The sequence below is a fragment of the Salmo salar genome, chromosome 02 (genome assembly GCF_965601325.2).
Source record: "Salmo salar chromosome 02, fSalSal1, whole genome shotgun sequence".
Taxonomy (NCBI): Eukaryota; Metazoa; Chordata; class Actinopteri; order Salmoniformes; family Salmonidae; genus Salmo; species Salmo salar.
Genome location: NC_138292.1, coordinates 77,957,128 through 77,980,611, shown reverse-complemented (window position 1 = coordinate 77,980,611; position 23,484 = coordinate 77,957,128). Strand labels below are relative to the sequence as shown.

At 42.1% G+C, this 23,484-nt stretch overlaps 1 protein-coding gene across 1 annotated transcript; it reads right to left on the bottom strand.

Moving 5' to 3' along the window:
- Positions 1 to 1,292: 1,292 nt before the first annotated feature.
- On the bottom strand, positions 1,293 to 22,922 carry LOC106564211 (myosin heavy chain, fast skeletal muscle). The gene is made up of 41 exons (XM_045710200.2): positions 22,905 to 22,922; positions 22,452 to 22,497; positions 22,093 to 22,320; positions 21,511 to 21,657; positions 19,281 to 19,437; positions 18,925 to 18,952; positions 18,350 to 18,464; positions 18,172 to 18,264; positions 17,935 to 17,995; positions 17,666 to 17,764; positions 15,082 to 15,185; positions 14,508 to 14,646; positions 14,162 to 14,280; positions 13,878 to 14,027; positions 13,613 to 13,783; positions 13,079 to 13,382; positions 12,390 to 12,454; positions 12,207 to 12,294; positions 11,973 to 12,090; positions 11,145 to 11,268; positions 10,785 to 10,921; positions 10,003 to 10,258; positions 9,537 to 9,779; positions 9,030 to 9,206; positions 8,788 to 8,933; positions 8,546 to 8,636; positions 7,436 to 7,825; positions 7,188 to 7,314; positions 6,882 to 7,000; positions 6,538 to 6,734; positions 6,230 to 6,413; positions 5,917 to 6,082; positions 5,474 to 5,598; positions 5,001 to 5,309; positions 4,577 to 4,780; positions 4,314 to 4,439; positions 4,006 to 4,176; positions 2,678 to 2,782; positions 2,486 to 2,581; positions 2,029 to 2,160; positions 1,293 to 1,425 (listed from the first exon to the last, which is right to left on the bottom strand). The coding sequence occupies exons 3-41, from the start codon at positions 22,306 to 22,308 to the stop codon at positions 1,405 to 1,407; spliced, it is 5,820 nt and encodes a 1,939-aa protein (XP_045566156.2). The 5' UTR covers positions 22,309 to 22,320; positions 22,452 to 22,497; positions 22,905 to 22,922; the 3' UTR covers positions 1,293 to 1,404.
- Positions 22,923 to 23,484: the final 562 nt, after the last annotated feature.

Genomic DNA, 23,484 nt, shown 5'->3' with positions numbered 1-23,484 from the left:
CCTTAAAATAATTTTCAATGGAGATTTGTCCATTGGTTACTACAGGAGGACCCCCAGGAGACTGGTCACACTGGGTACCAGGTCAGCCCACAGCTCCCCCACCTGGAGAGAGAGAGAATTACAACACTCAGTCAACACAGTCAATACAGTCAATTTCTATTCTATTCATGCGTGTGTATGTGTGCGTGTGTATATAGTAAAGGTCACATAAAGAATTTAATGGCAGGTTGTCGTTATAGGTGATATGTGTGTGTTTGTCCTGAACTTTGTTGCTGTTTTTAATATTGTTTTTAAGAAATGTGAGAGCTCTGAGGGGTATACTACTTAGCAGTATTAATGATTTAACATTTTTTAGAAAGATAAGCGTGAAATTGGGATGGTCTAAATTACTCAACAACCAAAAACACATATTGAAGTTTATCTTTCTTAATTAACTTGAAAATCAGTAGGTCTTGTCGGTTATCAAAGTTAGCTGGCTAACTCATTGATTCTGCTGTGTAGTAGACCCCTCAGAGGTCTCACATTATATACAAATATATTAAAACAGCTCTCATATAGACCCCTCTGGTAAGGGAGGTTTCTAATGTATTTACTTCTTTGTTCAGAGTCCTCCTCTTCTTCCTTGGCAGGTCAATCTTCTTCCCCTTCTTTCACTCCTCTCTCCTCCACCGCCTCTGTGACTCCTCTCTCCTCCACCTCCTCTCTGACTGCTCTCTCTTCCAACTTCTCTTTTACTCCTCTCTCCTCCAGCCCCTCCGTGACTCCTCTCTCCTCCACCTCCTCTTTGACTCCCCTCATCCACCTCCTCTTTGACTCCTCTTTCCCCCACCCCCTGTTTGACTGCTCTCTCCTCCAACTTCTCTGTGACTGCTCTCTCCTCCAACTTCTGTGACTGCTCTCTCCTCCAACTTCTCTGTGACTGCTCTCTCCTCCACCTGCTCTTTGACTGCTCTTTCTTTCACCTGCTCTTTGACTGCTCTCTCCTCCACCTCCTCTTTGAATGCTCTCTCCTCCACCTGCTCTTTGACTGCTCTCGCCAATTCCTCCAAGTGTAAAGAGTTAAAACTATAATTTTGATGTTTTGGACAGTCAGTCATCACATCCATAGCTGTCTATGAATTTGAGAGTGGTTACATTTTTCCAGCCTAATCCCTCAGCTGATGTGAACGCTTTGTTGGGGTACCACTTTGTTGCAGTTGGATTCCCAGATTGCTCCATTATTTAAAGTACAATATTTTTTATGGTATTAAAAAGCTGTTTGCTGAGTAATAAGTCCACAGTCACAAAGGAAGTGTATGTAGATCCACATGTTTTTAATCAATGCTCAACATTTCACCATGAAAATCATATTTTATGCAACACAGGAAAATGGTAAGACTTTGATCTTCACTACTTTGGTCTTGTTTACTCAGCAGCTTCTTTTCCCTGTAAGAAGAAAGATAGAATATAATGGATCAGTAATAATAATGAACATGATAAATATATGGATAGAATATAATGGATCAGTAATAATAATGAACATGATAAATATATGGATAGAATATAATGGATCAGTAATAATAATGAACATGATAAATATATGGATAGAATATAATGGATCAGTAATAATAATGAACATGATAAATATATGGATAGAATATAATGGATCAGTAATAATAATGAACATGATAAATATATGGATAGAATATAATGGATCAGTAATAATAATGAACATGATAAATATATGGGTAGAATATAATGGATCAGTAATAATAATGAACATGATAAATATATGGATAGACTTGGATAGAATATAATGGATCAAGTCTTTAATGCTCAGTGCTCAGCTTGGATTTTAGATGTTGAAGTTCTAACTGAATTACTCTTATTAGATTGTTTAGCCCTTCCTGAAATGTTCTTCTTAGAGATCTTCAATACAGTTGAGTGTAAAAGGTCAGTATTGACCTCTGAGAAGACTGAATCATAGGTGGTGTTGATGTGGTCATATCTGAACATGAGTCAGGTATAGGTTTAGCAGCAGTTCTGTACCTTTCCAGAGTCACGGGTCCTGGCTCTGAGCTTGTTGACCTGAGTCTCAGCGATGTCAGCACGCTCCTCAGCCTCCTCCAGCTCATGCTGAACCTTCCTGAACTTAGACATGTGCTGGTTTGCTGCTTCCTCCTGGGTGAGGAAAAGAGAGGGAGAGCAGAACATCAGCACTTAAAGTTTGGAGCTTCAGGTAGCAAATTCAAATATTTTTAACAAAACAGATACTGACAGATTTAGGATAACAATGTATACAGGAAGATAGATGATACAGCAGAGGAAGTGAGTGGCAGAACGGGGGATCAAAACGCTGCCTCCAGCACAATCACTAGACCAGCCCCTAGTACAGCAATGTGAAGTAGCACTTCAACTAAACTGTATGGACATTAAGTTTTGTAGGGGGAAAATAAATGTTTTAGAATGTATGCTTTCAGAGTATTTGACTAAGTCAGTGACTCACCGCTTCCTCAGCCTGCCTCTTGTAGGCCTTCACTTTCATCTGCAGCTTATCTACCAGGTCCTGAAGTCTGCCAACATTCTTCTTATCCTCCTCAGTCTGTGAGAGAAGATCAAAGAATCAATGTCAGTATAGTTTTATACACAAACCTATCTGTGTTAGTGTCAAGTGTGTGAAGGATGCACTTTCTCTTACCTGGTAAGTGAGCTCCTTGACTCTGCGCTCATACTTGCGGACTCCCTTTACTGCGTCTACACCTCTTCTCTGCTCGGCCTCCACCTCAGTCTCGAGCTCACGCACCTTTGTGGAACAAATACATTTAGGCATTTGAGGTGGTGAAACAAATCTTTGTAAAACAGAGATAGAGTCTTCTACCCAGTCAAGGAGGCACAATTGTTGTCTTTCACTATGTACTTTTACAAGTGGTTCCCAAAGTGGGATTTACATTTAAATTTGTTCATGAATATTGCTAGCAACAACAGATGAAACTACCAAGGATATGTGGAACAAGATTAGAAAGTCCAACACAATACAATGTAATATTATTAATCCACTATTTACGTTCTTAACCCTTAAATGTACAACATGGGTGTAGGAGGCTCACAGGGATATTGGTAGGCACAGTACTCCATCAATGATACTTTTTTTCTAACTCAATTCTAATTGTACTTCTATATCCATTTCGGCATGCATTTCTCAGTGTATGGGGGAGTACCAGTATGGCCACTAGAGGACGCCTGAACTCATTCTTTACTTTTAGATTTATGTGTGTTGTTGTGAATTGTTAGATATTACTGCTCTGTTGGAGCTAGGAACACAAGCATTTCGCTACATCCGCAATAACATCTGCTAAATATGTGTATGTGACCAATAACATTTGATTTGATTTGAATAAAATGGCAGTTTAGGAGTCATCCAAGACAACCGTACAAGCCTGAATGAAGAACTCGATTAGTAAACTTTTTATATCGAAGGTCTTGTCTCCAACTCTTCTCAACTCCACTAAATAATATATAACATGTTCCACAAATGTTTTGTTTGGAATATAAATTCACCGTCATTTAATCTTTAAAACTGCAAAATGTTCTCTCCTCCCCATTGCAAAAATGTGTAGAATTGCAAGAAATAGCCCACTGGGCAAACAATGGTTGAATCAATGTTGTTTCCACGTAATTTGAATGAAATTGCATTGAACCAATGTGGAATAGACATTGAAATGATGCCTTTGCCCAATGGCAAAGTGTGTAGAATTACAGGAAATTAGCTTTAAAACGGCTAAATGTTGTTTCTGATTCCAAGAGGTGACTTTAAAATGTGCTCTCCCAGGGGCCAACACTAGTCCAGCCATGCACTGCAGAAGTAACAGTAAACCTGCATCGAGACAGGTTATCACACTAAAGTAGGAGTTGTGTTGTGATATTATGAGGGGGTCCCTGATGAATTCACTATCACAAAAAGGGTCCTTACAAGATTTCATACATTTCCAGCAATCAGTCTTTCAATCCACCCTGCTGGTAACTCACCCTGGATTCCAGTTTCTGGAGCTGTTTCTTGCCTCCCTTCATGGCCAGATTCTCAGCCTCATCCAGGCGGTGCTGCAGGTCCTTGACTGTGACCTCCAGGTTCTTCTTCATCCTCTCCAGGTGAGAACTGGTGTCCTGCTCCTTTTTCAGCTCCTCAGCCATCATGGCCGCCTGGAAAGTAGTTTGTAAAATGTATGCACCAATTGGCACCAATCATAACGTCCTTCTGAGACCTTTGTTGTGCTTAACCAGCCCAGCTACCATTGACCCTTGGGGACAAATCAAGTTGATGTAATTCAAGGACTCACGTCAGTTATTGCCTTCTTGGCCTTCTCCTCTGCATTCCTGGCCTCCTGGACGATGTCGTCCACCTCTCCCTGCACCTGCACCAGGTCAGTCTCCAGCTTCTTCTTGGAGTTCAGAAGGCTGGTGTTCTGAAGGATGAAACAGGACGATCAAGAGATCACATGGCTGAAATTATGAAAGTCTGAAAGCAAGGACTGTTGTATTCCAGATGTGTTTAAATGGTATGCTTGGTTGCATTTAATTAGAAATGGCATTTGACCCATACCTGGGAGTGCAGCAGTCCAACACGCTCGCTGGCGTCTACCAGCTCAGTCTCAGCCACTTTGCGGCCTCTCTCTGTCTGCTCCAGAGCAACTCTCAGCTCCTCGATTTCAGCCACCATCAGACCGTTTCTGCGCTCCACCATGGCTGCCTGTTCCTTCATGTCCTCTGCAGCACGGACAGCATCATCAAGGTGCAATTGGGCATCCTGGGGTTCACAAGGACATACGTTCATTAGGACTTGTGGAAGTAGAGGTGATAGGATCGATCAGTGATAGAAATGTTCATTGGTAAGAATTTCCCCAGTATCGCTACCTTTAGTACATGAACCACTCTATTCAAATCCTCTGTTCTATTCTTTTCTCCAATTCAGAAACAAATCTCTAGCTATGTTCAGATTTTTGAGCCTGATGTCCCAGTCCCTTTACCTTGAGTTGTCCCTGGACGTTCCTCAGCTGTTTCTGGGCCTCAGCGGCCTGCCTGTTGGAGTGGCTCAGCTGGATCTCCATCTCGTTCAGGTCTCCCTCCATCTTCTTCTTCACCCTCAGGGCATCATTCCTGCTCCTGACCTCACAGTCCAGGGTGCTCTGCATGGAGTCAACCACCCTCTGGCTGTTCCTCTTGATCTGCTCCATCTCCTCGTCCTTCTCAGCGATCTTCCTGTCCACCTCACCCTTGATCTGGTTCAGCTCCAGCTGCACACGCAGAATCTTGGATTCCTCGTGCTCCAGTGTTCCCTGGACAAACAGAAGCAGTCAGGCCAATTGTGTTCGATACATTTGGATGTAGGAGTTATTTAAACAGTGTGACTACAATAAACTCCAATACAGGGATCATTGGACTGTAGCTGGTGTTGGCTAGTGTAACACTGCTTTCCCCATCAAACAGCTGTAGTTTGTACCTCAGCCTCCTCCAGAGCGGTCTGGATCTCAGACTTCTCTGTCTCCACGGTCTTCTTGGCCTTCTCCAGCTCATGGATGCTCTTGCCAGTCTCTCCAATCTGCTCAGTCAGGTCAGAGATCTCCTCTGCACACACACACACACAGGAGTGGTTAAGACTCATGTGATTTTCAGTGGAAATCACCAATGTACTGAAGTTGACATTGAATCATAGTAACCGTTAATTAATTAACAGCACTTCATACGGTCTTGCAAATCTAATTGCCCTCCACATCCTTGGGTTGTTCAAAGGAATAGTGATCACAAGTAAAAAAATATATATATATTTTGAACTGTACATGAAAACTCTGAAATGGTGTGATAGTAGTTTTGATGATTGCAGTTCCCTCCATTTTCAAAACACTAGTCAATCATGACCCAAATAGAACTGCTGTCAATGCTCACGTTGCAGGTTCTTGTTCTCTCTCTTCAGAGTCTCCAGATGATCCAGAGCCTCCTCGTAGGAGTTCTTCATCTTGAAGAGTTCAGTGCTCATAGAGCGAGCCTCCTTCTGAGCTCCTTCCAGCTCAGCCTGGCCCTCCTCATACTTCTGCTTCCACTCTGCCAGAACCTAGGGGAATCCATAGGATTTTCAGTAGAAGTCATAGATGAACAGTTTTGATTCCGAAATATATGCTACAATTAATCATATAGCAGATAGAACATATCACCTTACTACAATTGATCATACAGAAGAAAATTTGGTTTTCATTTTCACCTTGTCAAAGTTCCTCTGCTTCTTGTCGAGGTTGGCAGCCAATGCGTTGGCTCTCTCAACATCAATCATGAGGTCCTCCACCTCTCCCTGCAGCCTCTGCTTGGTCTTCTCCAGGGAGGCGCACTTGGAGTTGGTCGCCTCAATGGTCTCCTCGGCCTCCTGCAGACGCTGGGCCAGCTTCTTCCTGTTGGACGACAGAGGTCGGTTTTACAGTTTGAAAGAAATGTACATCATATATTTACCCCATCATATACCCCCCTCACCATCAATACCCTGTATTTTAGTTTTTTCTGTTGCGTGCGACTCACTTGGCCTCCTCCAGCTCCTCTGTGCGCTGGATGGCATCAGTTTCATACTTAGTCCTCCACTGAGCCACCTCACTGTTGGCCTTGGACATGCCGCGTTGCAGCTCTGCCTTGGCCTCCTGCTCCTCCTCAAACTGCTCCCTCAGGAGGTCACAGTCATGGCGGGCAGACTGGACACCGTGGGCCAGTGCATTTTTAGCCTGTGAGAAAGAAAGAGAGAGACAACGATAGATTAGAGAGATAGTCAAACAAATGAGAGTAGAAGACTCTGAGGTTGGTGTAGTCAACATCTATATGAAGATGTAGCTCTAAACTCTGGTCGGTGGAGTCCATTTTGGGTTCCTTACCTTGACCTCCTCCTCAATCGCCCTCTTCAGCTCCTCCACCTGCTGGGTGAAGGCCTGTTTCCCTCTGGTCAGCTGAGACACCAGGGCTTCCTTCTCCTCCAGCTGGCGACCAAACTCACCTGCAGGGACAGAGGGACATCTTGTTAATAAGGTCTCTGTTCTCTAAGATTGAACATGTATTTTGAGGTATCATAGGGCAATGTTAGGTGGTGAATAGTACAGTAGAAACTATGTGGATATAGCCCTTAATACATGCTGTGTTCTACTGATGGAAAGCATTGGCTTGTTGTTCATTGTTGATGGTACCATTTTCTGTCAGGAGTCTGGCCCTCTGTCCGCTGATGTCGTTGACCTGGCGAACATTCTCATCATTCTTAGTCTTGAGCTCACTCAGCTGGTCCTCAAGAGTCCGGCACATCTTCTCCAGATTGCCCTGTTAGTGAAACATGTACCATCATTACTTTATATATGTGACTTCTGTCAACTTCAGTTCACTTGAATGGTAATGCAGTTGACCATCCTCAACACTGCTTGACCAAAACATTACTACTCACCTTAGCCTTAGCGACAGCCTCCATGTTGCTGGAGAGGTCATCAATCTCCATCTTGTACTCGCTCTTCTCCTTCTCCAGCTTCTGCTTGACGCGCTGCAGGTTGTCTATCTGCTCCCCGAGCTCAGCCACACTGTCGGCCTGCTTTTTGCGCAGAGCGGCGGCTGTGGCCTCATGTTGCAGGGTGGACTCTTCAAGATCACGACGCAGCTTCTGGAACTCAGCCTCACGCTTCTTGTTCATCTCAATCTGAGCAGCAGTGGCTCCTCCGGCCTCCTCCAGCCTCTCGCTGATCTCCTCAAGTTCCCTGGAGAGATCAGCCCTCTGCTTTTCAACCTTAGCCCTGGCAGCACGCTCAGCCTCAATTTCCTCCTCCAGTTCCTCAATACGGGCCTAGAACAGGGGGTAGGAGCAGGGGGGATGAACACTACAATATAGTTGAAACAATTGAACCTCACAAAATAATAATAGTATGTATATTTAGCATAAATGTGTTTAATGCAAAGCCAGTTAAACTAATATATTCAGGAGACAGTGTCCCATGCAGGAGCCAAACCTCCAATGGTAAGAAACTCCCAAAGAGTTAGACAGAGGACTCTAATAACCCATTTTGATGTAAATATTGTCATTGATGCCTTCTACCATTATGAAGTAATCAACTGGGTGGGGATTCCTATGGGTTGGGTGCAATCATCCAATGATCAGATTATTGACTTCTTCAAATTTGATTTCCTATGGTTAGTAAATGTCTTTAAGCTATATCACCGCCATCTAATGGCCGCAATGAAGGAATGACACACAAGACTTGGTACAGGACTCCAGCCCTTCAGGTAAATCACCAATATTAATTTACACTTTTTTCAAACACACAAAAAACATGTTTTTACTACTTATAAAACTGAGATGTCTATTCTGTCACAAACGCCATAATGGCAAAAATACAAAGATGAGACCTCTATCTAACTCTATGGAATAACCCTCTTTACAACGGTAAGAAGCACCAGCAAGAAAAACCTACTGAGCCACCAGAAGTCACACAAACAAATGTGTCCGTTTATTTCAGGAAATTATTCAGTGTGTCTGGAGCTTAGATCCCTATATCCTGTACTGTACCTGGAGTTCCTTGATCTTCTTCTGCAGCTGAGCTCCCAGAGACTGTTCATCCTCAATCTTACTGAGGAGTTGGGTGGTCTCAAACTCCTTCCTAAGAAACACAAATATGTTTATTTTCGTTCGATAGTGAAAAAGGGAGAGTATCATAAGATTCACTTTGCTTTTCGTAATTCATAGTTGCAAGAATTAGTCAAGAACAAACATTATAGCAGGTAATACTGTAGTCATTTGTTTGTGTTTACTTTTTGATTTTCTCATCAGCTTGCTGCTTGTCATTCTCCAGGTCCATTATGGACTCCTGGGCCAGTTTCAGATCTCCCTCCAGCTTTCTCTTGGATCTCTCAAGGTCCATACGGAGCTTCTTCTCTTGCTCCAGAGAACCTTCAAGCTAGACGATAAAAGCACATATATTCTTCAAATCTAAATAACTGAAGATAATATCATTTTACATACTATCATGGCCAAAATGTCCAACTCCACTCACGTCGTCCACTTGCTGTTCCAGCTTGGTCTTGGCCTTGGTCAGAGTGTTGACTTTGTCCTCCTCTGCCTGCAGGTCATCCAGTGTCTGCTGGTGGGCCTCTTGGAGGGCTTTCTTCTCCTTGGTCAGCTTGGCAACACTCTCATCCATAGACGCCATCTCCTCTGTCAGGTTTTTAACCTGTAAATGGCCACAACAAAGTTATACTTCACCATAAAGGGGAGATTTAGTTTGTTATATATCTCATTTAGATTAGAACTGCATCAACAATTACTGTACTATATATTCAACACTAGATGGCAGTGTTCACAATGTCAGTGTACAGAATTGAAGTCAGAAATGAGGGGGAGCAGAACATGCAATGAATGTTGGGAGTACAACGTAACTGAAATTCTACTATTGTTTCTTACTTTTTCCAGCACCCCCAGTACAACTTGAATTCCATTTCTGTTAAGCTATGTTTTGATTGGATTATTGTTTGGTTAGACTGCCTATGGTAAGACACAAGACCTTGTTTTCAGTGGCGTGCTTCTCCTTCTCCACTTTGGCCAGGGTGAGCTCCAGGTCATCAATGTCCTTCTTCAGCTCAGAGCACTCATCCTCCAGCTTCCTCTTCTTGGCAGTCAACTCAGCATTGATCTCCTCCTCATCCTCCAGCCTCTCGGTCATCTCTTTGAGTTTGGCCTCCAGCTGGATCTTGCTCTTGATGAGCCCCTCACACCTTTCCTCAGCATCGTTCAGATTCTCTGAATCCTAGTTTCGGAACGGGAGAAAAAAATCATAGGCCTGACTTTGTGTATCAAAATATACATTTTAGTCAAAAAGGTCAGAGCAAATCAATAGAAATTCATGAAATATATACAATATATAACATGGGCAATAAAAATGTGTGAGTTAGCTACATACTTCACAGTGTGTGCATGTGTGTATTCATTTGTGTGTAAATGTACACATTTGAGGGCTGTTTTTCACTCACAGATGCGACTTGGAGCGCCAGGTCGTTCTTCTCCTGCATCAGGGCCACCAACTTCTCCTCAATTTGCTTCTTTGTGGCCAGAGCCTTGGCCAGGTCTGTCGTCATCTTCTCATAGTTCTCCTTCATGTTGGCCAGCTCCTTCTCAGTCTCAGCGCTCTGCAGCAGGGGCTTGATCTTGAAGTACAACTTCATCCATGGCCAGGTTTTCACATTCATGAATGAGCGGATGTTGTACTGGATGGAGTAAATTGATTCTCTGGTCGACAGAAAGGATAGAGTGGCATGGTGAGTGGCATGCTTATAGCTTCATTCTGGGATTAGAAGAACAAGAAAACCGAACACCCCGAACTTTTAAATGACAATTGAACAGGCAAATCCCAAACTGCAGGTATAAAAGGCAGAATCCTAAATTGCTACATCCTTTTTTGGACTTATAAATTAATTAAACCCCAAAATAAGCTTGTTTTACTGTAATTTTGGTTAACAATGTAAATGTAAACAAACACTGTATGGACTCAAAACAAGCTTTAAACTATAACCAGTCGTGTCTACCAATTTGAGAGTAGTTGCATTTCTCCAGGCCCATCCCTCAGCTGTTTACCAAAACAGAGACGGGGTTCCCTCTTTGTTAATGTTTCAATTAATGATTCTAGATTTAATAGACCATTATAAGACGTACTTTCTCATTCTGAACAACTCACAGCATATACAGTATGTAATCATAATGCATTAGATACAGGTGGTTGACAGAAAGCTTTGCCAAGATGTCTACTATTCCTCACCTCCTCTCCATCATCTTGCTAAACTCTCTCCTCATGAGGAATCCACGGCTGAGAGCCTGGACCATGCCGACCAGAGTGGCCAGCTTCTCATCTCTCATCTCCTCCAGGACACCCAGCAGACCGGCTTTGAAGAACACCTGAGACGCAGGTTAACATGGTCAATGGAACCACAGATGGTGACAGACAGAAAGGGTAGAATCAAAAGAGGGGAACAACACCACTAGAATGATTTAAACAACATTCACTTTTCTGCAATGGTTACAAACAAACCATGGGATAGGTTGTTTCTAAGTTGTAGGGTTTAAATTATCATTGAAGTTGTGTTTTGTTGTCATATTTTGCTGGGGGTATTTGACTGACCTTGGTGTGTCCAAACTTGTAATCCTCGTGATTCACATCAATGGACCCAAGCAGCTTCTCAGAAGCCTTCTTGTTGTCCATGAACTGGCCCTCAGGGATGACACTGGCATTCAGTACTTTGTACCTGAATGAGGAGACAGTGTTAAAATATGCGAAGTTTTAATTGGTTGGTTATACAGCCAGGTCCAAAATGATTGGCACCTTTGATAAAGATGTGCAAAAAAGACTGTATAAAATAAATAATACAAATACAAAAAAAAAATGATAATAAAAAAAAAAATATATATATATATATATATATATATATATATATACAATTTTTTTTTAAATGCATGAAATCAAATGTATGCATTCACTACTGTAAGTCGCTCTGGATAAGAGCGTCTGCTAAATGACAAAATGTAAATGTAAATGTATGCCCCCAAACATATTGCTGTTATTATTTTATACTAATATAAATGCTCAGAGAAAGAGACTTTTGTTTAACAAAGTAGTACTTTTTTATACAATATACACAGCGCATTCGGAAAGTATTCAGACCCCTTGACTTTTTCCAATTGTAGGTTGGTTATACAGTGAGGTCAAAATGAGAAAGATGAGAAAAAAAAGACTAAACAAATCAAACAAAATTATTATTATTTGAAATCTCTTTCTCTGAGCAAATGTAATAGTATAAAATAATATAATTGTCACAAATGTTTGACAATACAATATAGTTCAGTATCTTTATTATATATTTGCTACCTTTCTGGTCATCTTTATCAAAAGTGCCAGTCATGTTGGACCTGACATGTGCACGTGTACGTGTATGTATTTGGGTGCATGTACCTCTGTTTGAAGTCAGCATAGAGGATTCTGCTGGGGAAGCCCTTTCTGCAGATCCTGATACCCTCCAGTACACCATTACACCTGAGCTGGTGGATAACCAGGAAGTTCTCCATCAGACCTGGTAAAACAAACCAAATGTATTTTAATACTAATAAACAGGTTAAAGATTGGGATTGTTAAGGTTACTGATACTGTAATGATAAGATGACATATTTAACTCAATATTTCTTGTACCTGGAGTCTTTGACTCGTTGGGGATCAGGCAGCGCACAAAGTGAGGATGAGTGCTCCTCAAATTGGTCATCAGCTTATGTAAGTTCTCCTGTAAGAGGGTTACAAACCATTTTCTCAGACACACTGTAGTTTATGATAATTGCACCTTTTGAAGGACTGAATATACACTTTTCAAAAGCTCACCCTGAACTGGGAGGACACAGTCTGCATGGAACCACCCTTCTTCTTGCCTCCTTTCTTGGTTGTATCTGTTAAAATGGGGAAAAGTAAAAGATAACTAGAAAAGTACATTTCTTAGAGTGGGTGGAATAAATAGAATAATAATAAGAGTATGTAAGAAATCTAGAGTGGTCTTGTCTTCAGCAAGCACACTAATTATAAACCAGAGAATCTCTGGTTGACTTCACAATTATCAAGAGGCAAATGCTGCCAAGGAGATTGTTTAAAACAACACCTATTGTATGATTCAATTAAAGTTGCACTATGCAGAAATCTCTCCGCCATTTCCTGGATGCAAAAACATACATGGCAAAATAAACTAGTAGAGTGCAGAGAATCATTGTACCAGCTAAACTGCTGTGAAATATATTTTCCATAACCAAAAATATTGTTGTTAATTAAAGCTGGTGCACATAACCGCAAGTAAAAGAAGCAAAAACAAAACGTATTAATGGGAAGCATAAAAATAGCGCAAATATAACAGATCTACCGCTTCTTAGACTTGTGTTCAAGTAGAATGATAGATCTATAACTCAAATTTCTATGTGGATTTTTTCTGGCTACCCAAAAAGTTACGAAGTGTATAAGTAAATTAACCCAGTGATAAACCCTGAGAAAATGTATGGAATATTTTGACTTAATACTAGTCTTACCCTCAGGTGGGGCAGCAGGATACAGGGCAGCCAAAATTTTGACTCCGGACTTCCCGTACAGCTGACAAACTGAGTCGTTCAGGGGATCCTTGTTCTTCTCCAGCCACCCAGTGATGTTGTAGTCCACAGTACCGGCGTAATGCACCAGGGAGAAGTGGGCCTCTGCCTTGCCTTTGGCAGGCTTGGGCTTCTCAAACGCCTGTGTTTTGCCAAGATGCTGGGAGTACAGCTTGTCCTTGAAGGTAGTGTCTGAAGACTTGGGGAACATGCACTCCTCTTCAAGGATGGAGAAGATGCCCAATGGCTTTACGAAAAGAGATGTATATCAAATGAGAGATATTTCCATTAAGGATCACATGTATTCCTTTAGTTAACATGCTATTATAGGATTATATTCATTTAGAGGCACATAACAGGAAACATATTGAGATCTCAACAGTCAGATGTGTTGTGCCACTGTGATAATGTCTCACACAGCGATCCCTATTAGCTTTGCTGTTGCAGTCCATTAAATTCCTCACATAGACAGTTTACCTTCTCAATAAGCTCAATGCAGGCAGCCAAGTCCATGCCGAAGTCAATGAAGGCCCAGACGATTCCCTCCTTCTTGTACTCCTCTTGCTCCAGGACGAACATGGTGTGGTTGAAAAACTGTTGCAGTTTCTCATTGGTGAAGTTGATGCACAGCTGCTCCATGCTGTTGTACTGTTGATGGAATTTTAAAAGGGATCATTTCATCATACAAGGCTGTAATCCATCTCAGTCACAACTAATTGTCTTGTTCTGGTGTCATACTCACATCAAAGATCTCAAACCCGGCAATGTCGAGCACACCGATATAGAACTGCCTTGGCTGCTTGGTGTCCAACATCTCATTGATACGGATGACCATCCACAAGAACATCCTCTCATAGATAGACTTGGCCAGAGCACTGACTGAGTTATTAACCTGCAATGACAATACCTCAAATTAATACGTGAGATATTGAACATGTCTAGTGATAAGGTGATAAGAGCTAGGGAAAAACAAAAGCAATGCCCTCGTCCTCAAAATAATTACAGTGCTGTGTTTAGCAGTCTTACCTGAGCCACAGTCTGTCCCTTGGTCACATACTCGTTGCCGACCTTCACTCTGGGGTAGCACAGAGCTTTCAACATCTCAGCTGAGTTCAGGCCCAGCAGGTAGGCGATTTTATCAGCCACTGGAAAGAGAAGCAACAACAACAGACTCAGGGACACCAGATCAATAGTTTCTGATTTTACACTGACAAAATAGTTTGGCCAAATCATATCTGAAGGTAATATTTTGTTCTCCAAAAATGCCTGACTTTCATGAGGCACTGTCTGTCTTAGGTGTTCTATTTCTATGTTTGGGAACTGGGAATGGGACTAATGCTCTGCATATTGTATATCTATGAGTGGGACTCACCCTCTGTGCCGTCTGGCTCGGCCTGCTCCTCACGCTGCTTCTGCTTGAATTTCATGTTGCCATGGTGCACTACAGCTCCTGTCAGCTTGTAGATGCCAATCTTCTCATCGTTACTGAAGCCCAGGATTGTAATGGCATCCTGGCATTAAAGAGGAATTACAACAGTGATGAACTGAACGATAGTTTGCTCAGTTACAATACACTACAGTTCTGTGGTGCTGACTTCAAAACAAATGGGATGGATAGATTTGACTGGCTTCTCTGTTCCACATGATAACGCTTGGCCAATACATTAGCAGATGGCAGCACAAAAGGAGTTTTTCACAGTTCCACAGGAAACTTAGTGGCGCTCTCTTGTGGATGTCTTAAATGTATGTGCCTCAAGGCGAAGTGTGAAGGCATGAAGAGTTACTTGAGTCAAAAGCCTAAATAACACAAGGCACTTAGAATCAAACAAAAAAATACATGAAAATTCCCAGCTGCGTCCAAGTTGAAATTTCACAGTGCATTCAGTGTGTATGGTGGTCCTACCCATTCCCTATCCAGAGTTTGGTTAACCCTTTGTTTGACTCACATCTGTGGCATCCAGCTCTTCCTTGTCGTCAATGCTGGCCACAGTGATCTGACCCTGGCTGCACATGGGGAAGTCATAGGGGTTGGTGGTGATGAGCGCCATTTCTGTGGACAATGGAGAACAGCTTGTCAGTTAAATCTCTTAGAACTGTGCTGTCTGACCTTTACAGTATCTCTACCTCCTTTACTGGATACATGTAGTATAAACAAAAAGTGGTCAGATGAAGCAGATGCTAAACTACAGGACTGTTTTGCTAGCACAGACTGGAATATGTTCCCGGGATTCTTCCGATGGCATTGAGGAGTACACCACATCAGTCATTTACTTCATCAATAAGTGCATTGATGATGTTGTTCCCACATTGACCGTACGTACATACCCCAACCAGAAGCCATGGATTACAGGCAACATCCGCACTGAGCTAAAGGCTAGAGCTGCCGCTTTCAAGGAGCGGGACTCTAACCCGGAAGCTTATAAGAAATCCCGCTATGCCCTCCGATGAACCGTCAAACAGGCAACGCGTAAATATAGGACTAAAATTGAATCGTACTAACCAGGTACAACGCTCGACGGATGTGTACAGACAACAAAGGGAAGCACAGCCGAGAGCTGCCCAATGACACGAGCCTACTAGACGAGCTAAACTACTTCTATGCTCGCTTCAAGGCAAATAACACTGAAACATGCATGAGAGCACTAGCTGTTCCGGACAACTGTGTGATCACGCTCTCCGCAGCCGATGTGAGTAAGACCTTTAAACAGGTCAACATTCACAAGGCCGCAAGGCCAAACGGATTACTAGGACGTGCAAGCATGCGCTGACCAACTGGCAAGTGTATTCACTGACATTTTCAACCTCTCCCTGTCCAAGTCTCTAATATCAACATGTTTTAAGCAGACCACCATAGTCCTTGTGCCCAAGAACACTAAGGTAACCTGCCTAAATTACTACCGACCCGTAGCACTCACGTCTGTAGCCATGAAGTGCTTTGAAAGGCTGGTCATGGCTCACATCATTATCCCAGAAACCCTAGACCCCAATTTGCATACCGCCCTAACAGATCCACAGATGATGCTATCTCTATTGCACTCCACACTGCACTTTCCCACTTGGACAATGTGGAGAATGCTATTCATTGACTACAGCTCATAGTGCCCTCAAAGCTCATTAATAAGCTAAGGTCCTGGACTTCCTGATGGGCCGCCCCCAGGTAGTAAGGGAAGGTAACAACACATCCGCCACGCCGATCCTCAACACAGGGGCCCCTCAGAGGTGCATGCTCAATCCCCTCCTGTACTCCCTGTTCACTCATGACTGCACGGCCAGGCACGACTCCAACACCATCATTATGTTTGCCGATGACACAACAGTGGTAGGCCTTAACACTGACAACGACGAGACAACCTATAGGGAGGTCAGAGACCTGGCCGTGTGGTGCCAGGACAACAACCTCTCCCTCAATGTGATCAAGACAAAAGAGATGATTGTGGACTACAGGAACTACGCCCCCATTTTTATCGACGGGGCTGTAGTGGAGCAGGTTGAGAGCTTCAAGTTCCTTGGTGTCCACATCACCAACAAACTAACATGGTCCAAGCACACCAAGACAGTTGTGATGATGGCATGACAAAACATATTTCCCCTCAGGAGACTGAAAAGATTTGTCATGGGTCCTCAGATCCTCAAAAGGTTCTACAGCTGCACCATCGAGAGCATCCTGACTGGTTGCATAACTGCCTGGTATAGTAACTGCTTGGCCTCCGGCGCAAGGCACTACAGAGGGGAGTGTGTATGGCCCAGTACCTCACTGGGGCCAAGCTTCCTGCCATCCAGGACCTCTATACCAGGCGGTGTCAGAGTAAGGCCCTAAACATTGTCAAAGACTCCAGCCACCCTAGTCAAAGACTGTTCTCTCTGCTACCGCACGGCAAGCGGTACCGGAGCGCCAAGTCTAGGTCCAAGAGGCTTCTAAACAGCTTCTACCCCCAAGCCATAAGACTCCTGAACACATAATCAAATGGCTACCCAGACTATTTGCATTGCCCCCCGTCCCCGTCCCCCCGTCCTTTTACGCCGCTGCTACTCTCTGTTATTATCTCTGCATAGTCACTTTAATAACTCTACCTACATCTACATATTACCTCAATTATCCCTGCACACTCACTCTGTACCCCCTGTATATAGTCTCGCTATTGTTATTTTACTGCTGCTCTTTAATGCTTGTTACTTTTATTTCTTATTCATATTTTTTAAACTGCATTTTCGGTTAGGGGCTTGTAAGTAAGCATTTCACTATAAGGTCTACACCTTTTGTATTCGGCGCATGTGACTAATACAATTTTATTTGATTTAATTTGAGTATATAATAAATAGCATCAAAAGAGGGGACTGAGATTTGTGGACTACTGCATCACAGTGCATTACTTGATAGACATTTCCCAAAGACCTGACCCATGTCTAGATGCCTTGTTACCTTGGATGTAATCATTGTAATAGCATTGTTAGTGCGGGCTATGAATATTATATATATATTCCATAGATGGGGGTGGGAATAATTTCCCATGAACCTCTACTTTGTCGTACCAACTATCTCAGGTTTATGGCCTGTCATCATCTGGAAGAAGATGTGGTAGCCTCTCTCATCGGGCAGCTGGAAGGACACTCTGGACTTCTCCAGCAGGTCTGAGAGAGAAGGAGAGAGAGAGTGAATGACACAAAGAGAAAGAGGAGAGCGAGAACGAGAGAGAGAGTAAGAGGGGGGTTGTAATATTATATTAAATTTGATGATATCTCCCAAAAAATAATCTGTGTGAATTTAGGAAAGCATTGAGACACAATCAATACCAACTCACAGGTCTCAATGTCAGCTTTAGCCAGTTTACCACCTTGGAAGTGAATCCTGATGAATTTACCCTATAGTAGAGCATGGGGGTTAGAAATAGGTAAACGAAATAAATCTAAACTTTTACTTTGATAGACCAATTTAAATGTTACAGTTTGTTGGACATTTATTGACATAACAATGGGGAACCACTGAAATACATTTTTCCAATATAAGGTAACTTCCACAGTATGCCCTTCATACTTACAAAGCGAGACGAGTTGTCGTTCCTCACTGTCTTGGCATTACCGTAAGCCTCCAGCAGAGGGTTAGCTGCAATGATCTGATCCTCAAGAGACCCCTGATTGAGACAAACACAAGTTACTCAGTAATTTTTTCTTGATTGCTTGAAATGTGTTAAAATGGCAAACATAAGAATAACCTACCTGCATTTTGCCGGGGTCTGCTTCCTTCTTCTTCTCTCCACCAGACACTGCAATGGTGGCGAAGTACTGGATGACACGCTTGGTGTTGACAGTCTTTCCTGCACCGGATTCTCCACTGGTTTATATGACAGAGAAATAGGGGGTTTAGTTACATGTTTGAGTGTCAGAGTGGCTTTCACTAAGAAATAGCATAGAAAATACACTGTTGACCTGTTTTCTAACATAAGTAAATCCTGTGTGGCTTGCAATGCCAGAGTTGTGGGTTCAATTCCCATGGGGGACCAGTATGAAAATGTATGCACCCACTACTGTAAGTCACTCTGGATAAGAGTGTCTACTAAATGACAAAAACTTAAATGAACAAATTTTATAGCTTATAGGCTCATTATTGAGCGAACCCCAAACATAATTTATTTTCATCGCATTGGGAACCGACGTCAATTCACCGTCTGTTCCACGTTGGTTCCACGTCATTTCCTTGAAATGACTTGGAAGCAACACTGATTTAACCAGTGTGTGCCCAGTGGGAAGTGACCCAATATATTTTAAAAGTGACATTTTAGTAAACAACTTACGTAATCAGGACGGACTGGTTCTCCTTATCTGGAACCCAAAAACATATTGCTTATCATACTCAAGCAACATTATGAGGACATTATTTAATTCATAGTATCATCATGAATTTCATTTTGGAACATTTTCCACTCAAATGTAGTAAATCAGATATTCCCAGCAAACTGTTATTACCTAGACTAGAAAACAGTAGATACCTCTCTGAAGCATATTTTAATTTCCATTGACACATCCATCCATCCATCCATAAACACTTATGGACTTTGAGATCCACATACACTTATGGACATCCATCATCCATCAATCACAACAATCCATCCATCCATCCATTCCTCCATCCATCCATGACAGCTCGTACCAATCAGCATGAACTGAAAGGCGTTGTCAGAGACAGAGAAGATATGGGGTGGAGCCTCCACTCTCTTCTTCCCTCTGTAGGCGTTGACAACCTCTGCGTCGTACACAGGGAGCCACTTGTAGGGGTTCACCGTGGCACAGAAGAGCCCAGAGTAGGTCTGGATGAAAGTGATTAAATTAAATTAGGGGATTAGTAAAGTCAGATGTACTTTTACCTGGATTTATGTGAGGATGTGGGTGTACTTTGGTATACTGATGTGGGTTTACTGTATTGATATGTTTTGGTTTCTACCATTCATTTATGTGTAGTACTGTATGTGTGTATTTCTTATGTTCATATACAGTGCATTCGGAAAGCTTTCAGACCCCTTCCTTTTTGTTACGTTACAGCCTTATTCTAAAATGAATTAAATACATGTTTTTCCTCATCAATCTAGACACAATGCTTCATAATGACAAAGCAAAAAACAGGTTTTTAGACATTTTTGCTAATCTATTAAAAATAAAAAACAAATACCTTATACATAAGTATTCAGACCCTTTGCTATGAGACTCGAAATTGAGCTCAGGTGCGTCCTGTTTCTATTGATCATCCTTAAGATGTTTCTACAACTTGATTGGAGTCCACCTGTGGTAAATTCAATTGATTGGACATGATTTGGAAAGGCACACACCTGTCTATATAAGGTCCCAAAGTTGACAGTGCATGTCAGAGCAAAAACCAAGCCATGAGGTCGTAGGAATTGTCCGTAGAACTCTGAGGCTGGATTGTGTCGTGGCACAGATCCTGGAAAGGGTACCAAAACATTTCTACAGCATTGAAGGTCACCAAGAAAATAGTGGCCTCCATCATTCTTAAATGGCAGAAGTTTGGAACCACCAAGACTCTTCTTGGAGCTGGCCACCCGGCCAAACTGAGTAATCGAGGGAGAAGGATCTTGGTCAGGGAGATGACCAAAAACATGATGGTTACTCTACCTACATGTACATATTACCTCAATTACCTCAACTAACGGGTGCGCCCGCACATTGACTCTGTACCGGTGCCCCCCTGTATATAGTCTCGATATTGTTATTTTACTGCTGCACTTTAATTACTTGTTACTTTTATTTCTTATTCTTATTTATATATTTTTTTAACTGCATTGTTGGTTAGGGGATCGTAAGTAAGCATTTCACTGTAAGGCCTGTTGTATTCGGCGCATGTGACTAATTCATTTTGATTTGATTTGATTTGACAGAGCTCCAGAGTTCCTCTGTGGAGATGGAAGAACCTTCCAGAAGGACAACCATCTCTGCAGCACTCCACCAATCAGGCCTTTAAGATCGAGTGGCCAGACGTAAGCCACTCCTCAGTAAAAGGCACAGGACAGTTTGCCAAAAGGCCGCTAAAGGAATCTCAGATCATGAGAAAGAAGATTCTCTGGTCTGATGAAACCAAGATTGAACTCTTTGGCCTGAATGCCAAGTGTCACATCTGGAGGAAACCTGGCACCATCCCTACAGTGATACATGGTGGTGGCAGCATCATGCTGTGGGGATGTTTTTCAGTGGCAAGGAATGGGAGACTAGTCAGGATCAAGGGAAAGATGAACAAAGCAAAGTACAGAGAGATCCTTGATGAAAACCTGCTCAAGAGCACTAAGGACCTCAGACTGGGGCGAAGGTTCACCTTCCAACAGGACAACGACCCTAAGCACACAGCTAAGACAATGCCGGAGTGGCTTCGGGACAAGTCTCTGAATGTCCTTGAGTGTCCCAGCCAGAGCCCAGACTTGAACCCGATCGAACATCTCTGGAGAGACCTGAAAATAGCTGTGCAGCAATGCTCCCCATCCAACCTGACAGAGCTTAACAGGATCTGCAGAGAAGAATGGGAGAAACTCCCCAAATACAGGTGTGCCAAGCTTGTAGCATCATACCCAAGAAGACTTGAGGCTGTAATCGCTGGCAAAGGTGCTTCAACAAAGGACTGAGTAAAGGGTCTGAATACTTATGTAACTGTGATATTTCAGTTTTTCATTTGTAATACATTTCTAAAAACCTGTTTTTGCTTTGTCACTATGGGGTATTGTGTGTAGATTGACAAGGGGAAAAACAATTGAATACATTTTAGAATAAGGCTGTAACATAAACACATGTGGAAAAAGTCAAGGGGTCTGAATATTTTCCAAATGCACTGTATATCTCGTGTTAATGTATGTGTGTGTTTTTATGTGCAGGTTTCTTACATAGATCATCCATGCTGCATAACGCTCTTTGAGGTTATACAACACAGAGGCTTCATTCAGGTAGGTCATCATGGCCATGTCCTCAATCTTGTCGTACTTAGGGGGGTTCATCTCATAGATGTCTGCATCTTTGAACTCTTTTCCTTCCTGAAACAGTCAGAAATCTAGATTACACGCAGATCAAAGTAGACATGCTTTTTGCTCATTAAATACAAGTTTAACTATTTAAAAAATGCATATCCACATTTAATCCAACTACTTTGTGATCACCCACTGACACATAACTGGTGTTTGTTGACTAGTCAACATGAGAAATTCCATGTCATTTTTAAATAGCAGCAATAGAAATGAAGAATATATAAAAAAAAAAAATAAAAAAAAAAAAAGTTAAATTCTTTTTTTTTTTTAAACGCTTCTCAATCTATCTTTTCTTAGGATCGGATCCTTTTTTTCTTACATTTTCCCCAAATCGAATTATGTCTCATTGCCTATTGCCATTTTTTCTACATAACTTAGATGATTTTACAATGAGTAGAGTAATTCCACAGACTTGAATTTAAATACTTTTCAGATCAGTCTTACCTCCTTACTGCCATCAGGTTTCGTGACTGTCACAGTACACTTCCCATCGGCCCTGGCAGTGACCAGACCCTTAAGGTACAGCTCCACCTTGTCTGTCACATAGCAGGAGTTCTTTGAATCAAAGGGTGCGGCTTGTGCCTCCATCCTCTCCTTCTCAGACTTACGAAGGTATATGGCAGCCTTGCCGTAGATTTGCATCTCCGCGTCCGTACTCATGGTGACGGATAACTAGGAAAGAGATGAAACAAGAAACATTATTGACTCTGTGGTGCTTCCTCCCCAGTCAACAGAGTTAGGTGAGCGGTATCTCTCAGAACATTCTCATACATTTTTATGTGAAGACTCAAAACATGTCTCACCTTCTTTTTCCCCTCCTACAGATGAATGTGTACTTCTTAGAGGACCCTGTGAAACATTTAACTCAATCATTACAGCCATGTCCAATTCAATTACAGGTGCAACTGATAACTTTAATTTCCCTAGTGGCAACTCACTTTACTACACATTCTGTAAATAACTCAAATAAATACCCCTGAAAACCCAGTTACATTCTAGAACACCACCTCAATTTACAAACAAGTGCAGGAGCACAACTTTTGACAGTAAATGAAAGTTACTGATTTAAAGTAAAACATTTAGAGTAAAACACCTTTAAAAAAGACAGTGTAAACCAATGCCACTTGATTACATATTGTCAAATCTTACAAGAGAAATGCAGAAGTCAATTCAAACAGTGCAGTTAGCTACTGCCTCAGATGCTGAGTACAAAGATGAGACAAATGTAAAAATATAACGAGGTGGAGAGGTCTTACCACAGAGGAAGAAGGTATCTGACTTATGGATGCTGGGGCCTCAGCCTCCTTATATCTGGTTGGAAGTGCAACCAAGCAAAAGTTAATTATGGACCACTCTGGGGAAGGACATGGATTGTAGGAGAGACCTCCCCCCCAGACTTGTTTATCTGTCTCTCACCAGCACCTCCCACTTCCAGGAACACCACATTCCCATTACATGACTTTTTTTTATTTGACTCTGAATTGAATTTCACTGAATTTACATAAATTGGAGGTGTCATTCCTAATAATTATGACAATATCAAAAGTTTGATTCATTTAACTGATTATAATGTTACTACCACACAACTACTGTAATGGAATCCATGTTGCCCTACTACGCAAAAATAATTCATGAAAATCTAATCTTGCCTTATTTAGTTCCATTTTAGTGGCATTAATCCTCATCAACAACTTTATATATATGTTCACCTGTTATTTATATTATTTAGCTTATAAACACATCTGAACTGTCTCCTCACCTCATGCTTGTGACAGAGTTGGCCGGTACCTCGTGATTTGCTTAGTTTGATTTATCACCCTGGTGGAACCATATTAA

Bases quoted from the DNA above. Each gene is read 5' to 3' on its own strand.
- LOC106564211 (XM_045710200.2), bottom strand. From the start codon at position 22,308: ATGAGTACGGACGCGGAGATGCAAATCTACGGCAAGGCTGCCATATAC. The intron at 19,438-21,510 runs GTAAGAAACCTG...ACTTTCATCCAG, and splicing joins ATGCAGCATGGATGATCTAT to ACCTACTCTGGGCTCTTCTG. The intron at 14,281-14,507 runs GTGAGTCCCACT...TTCTCTTTCCAG, and splicing joins CGAGCCAGACGGCACAGAGG to TGGCTGATAAAATCGCCTAC.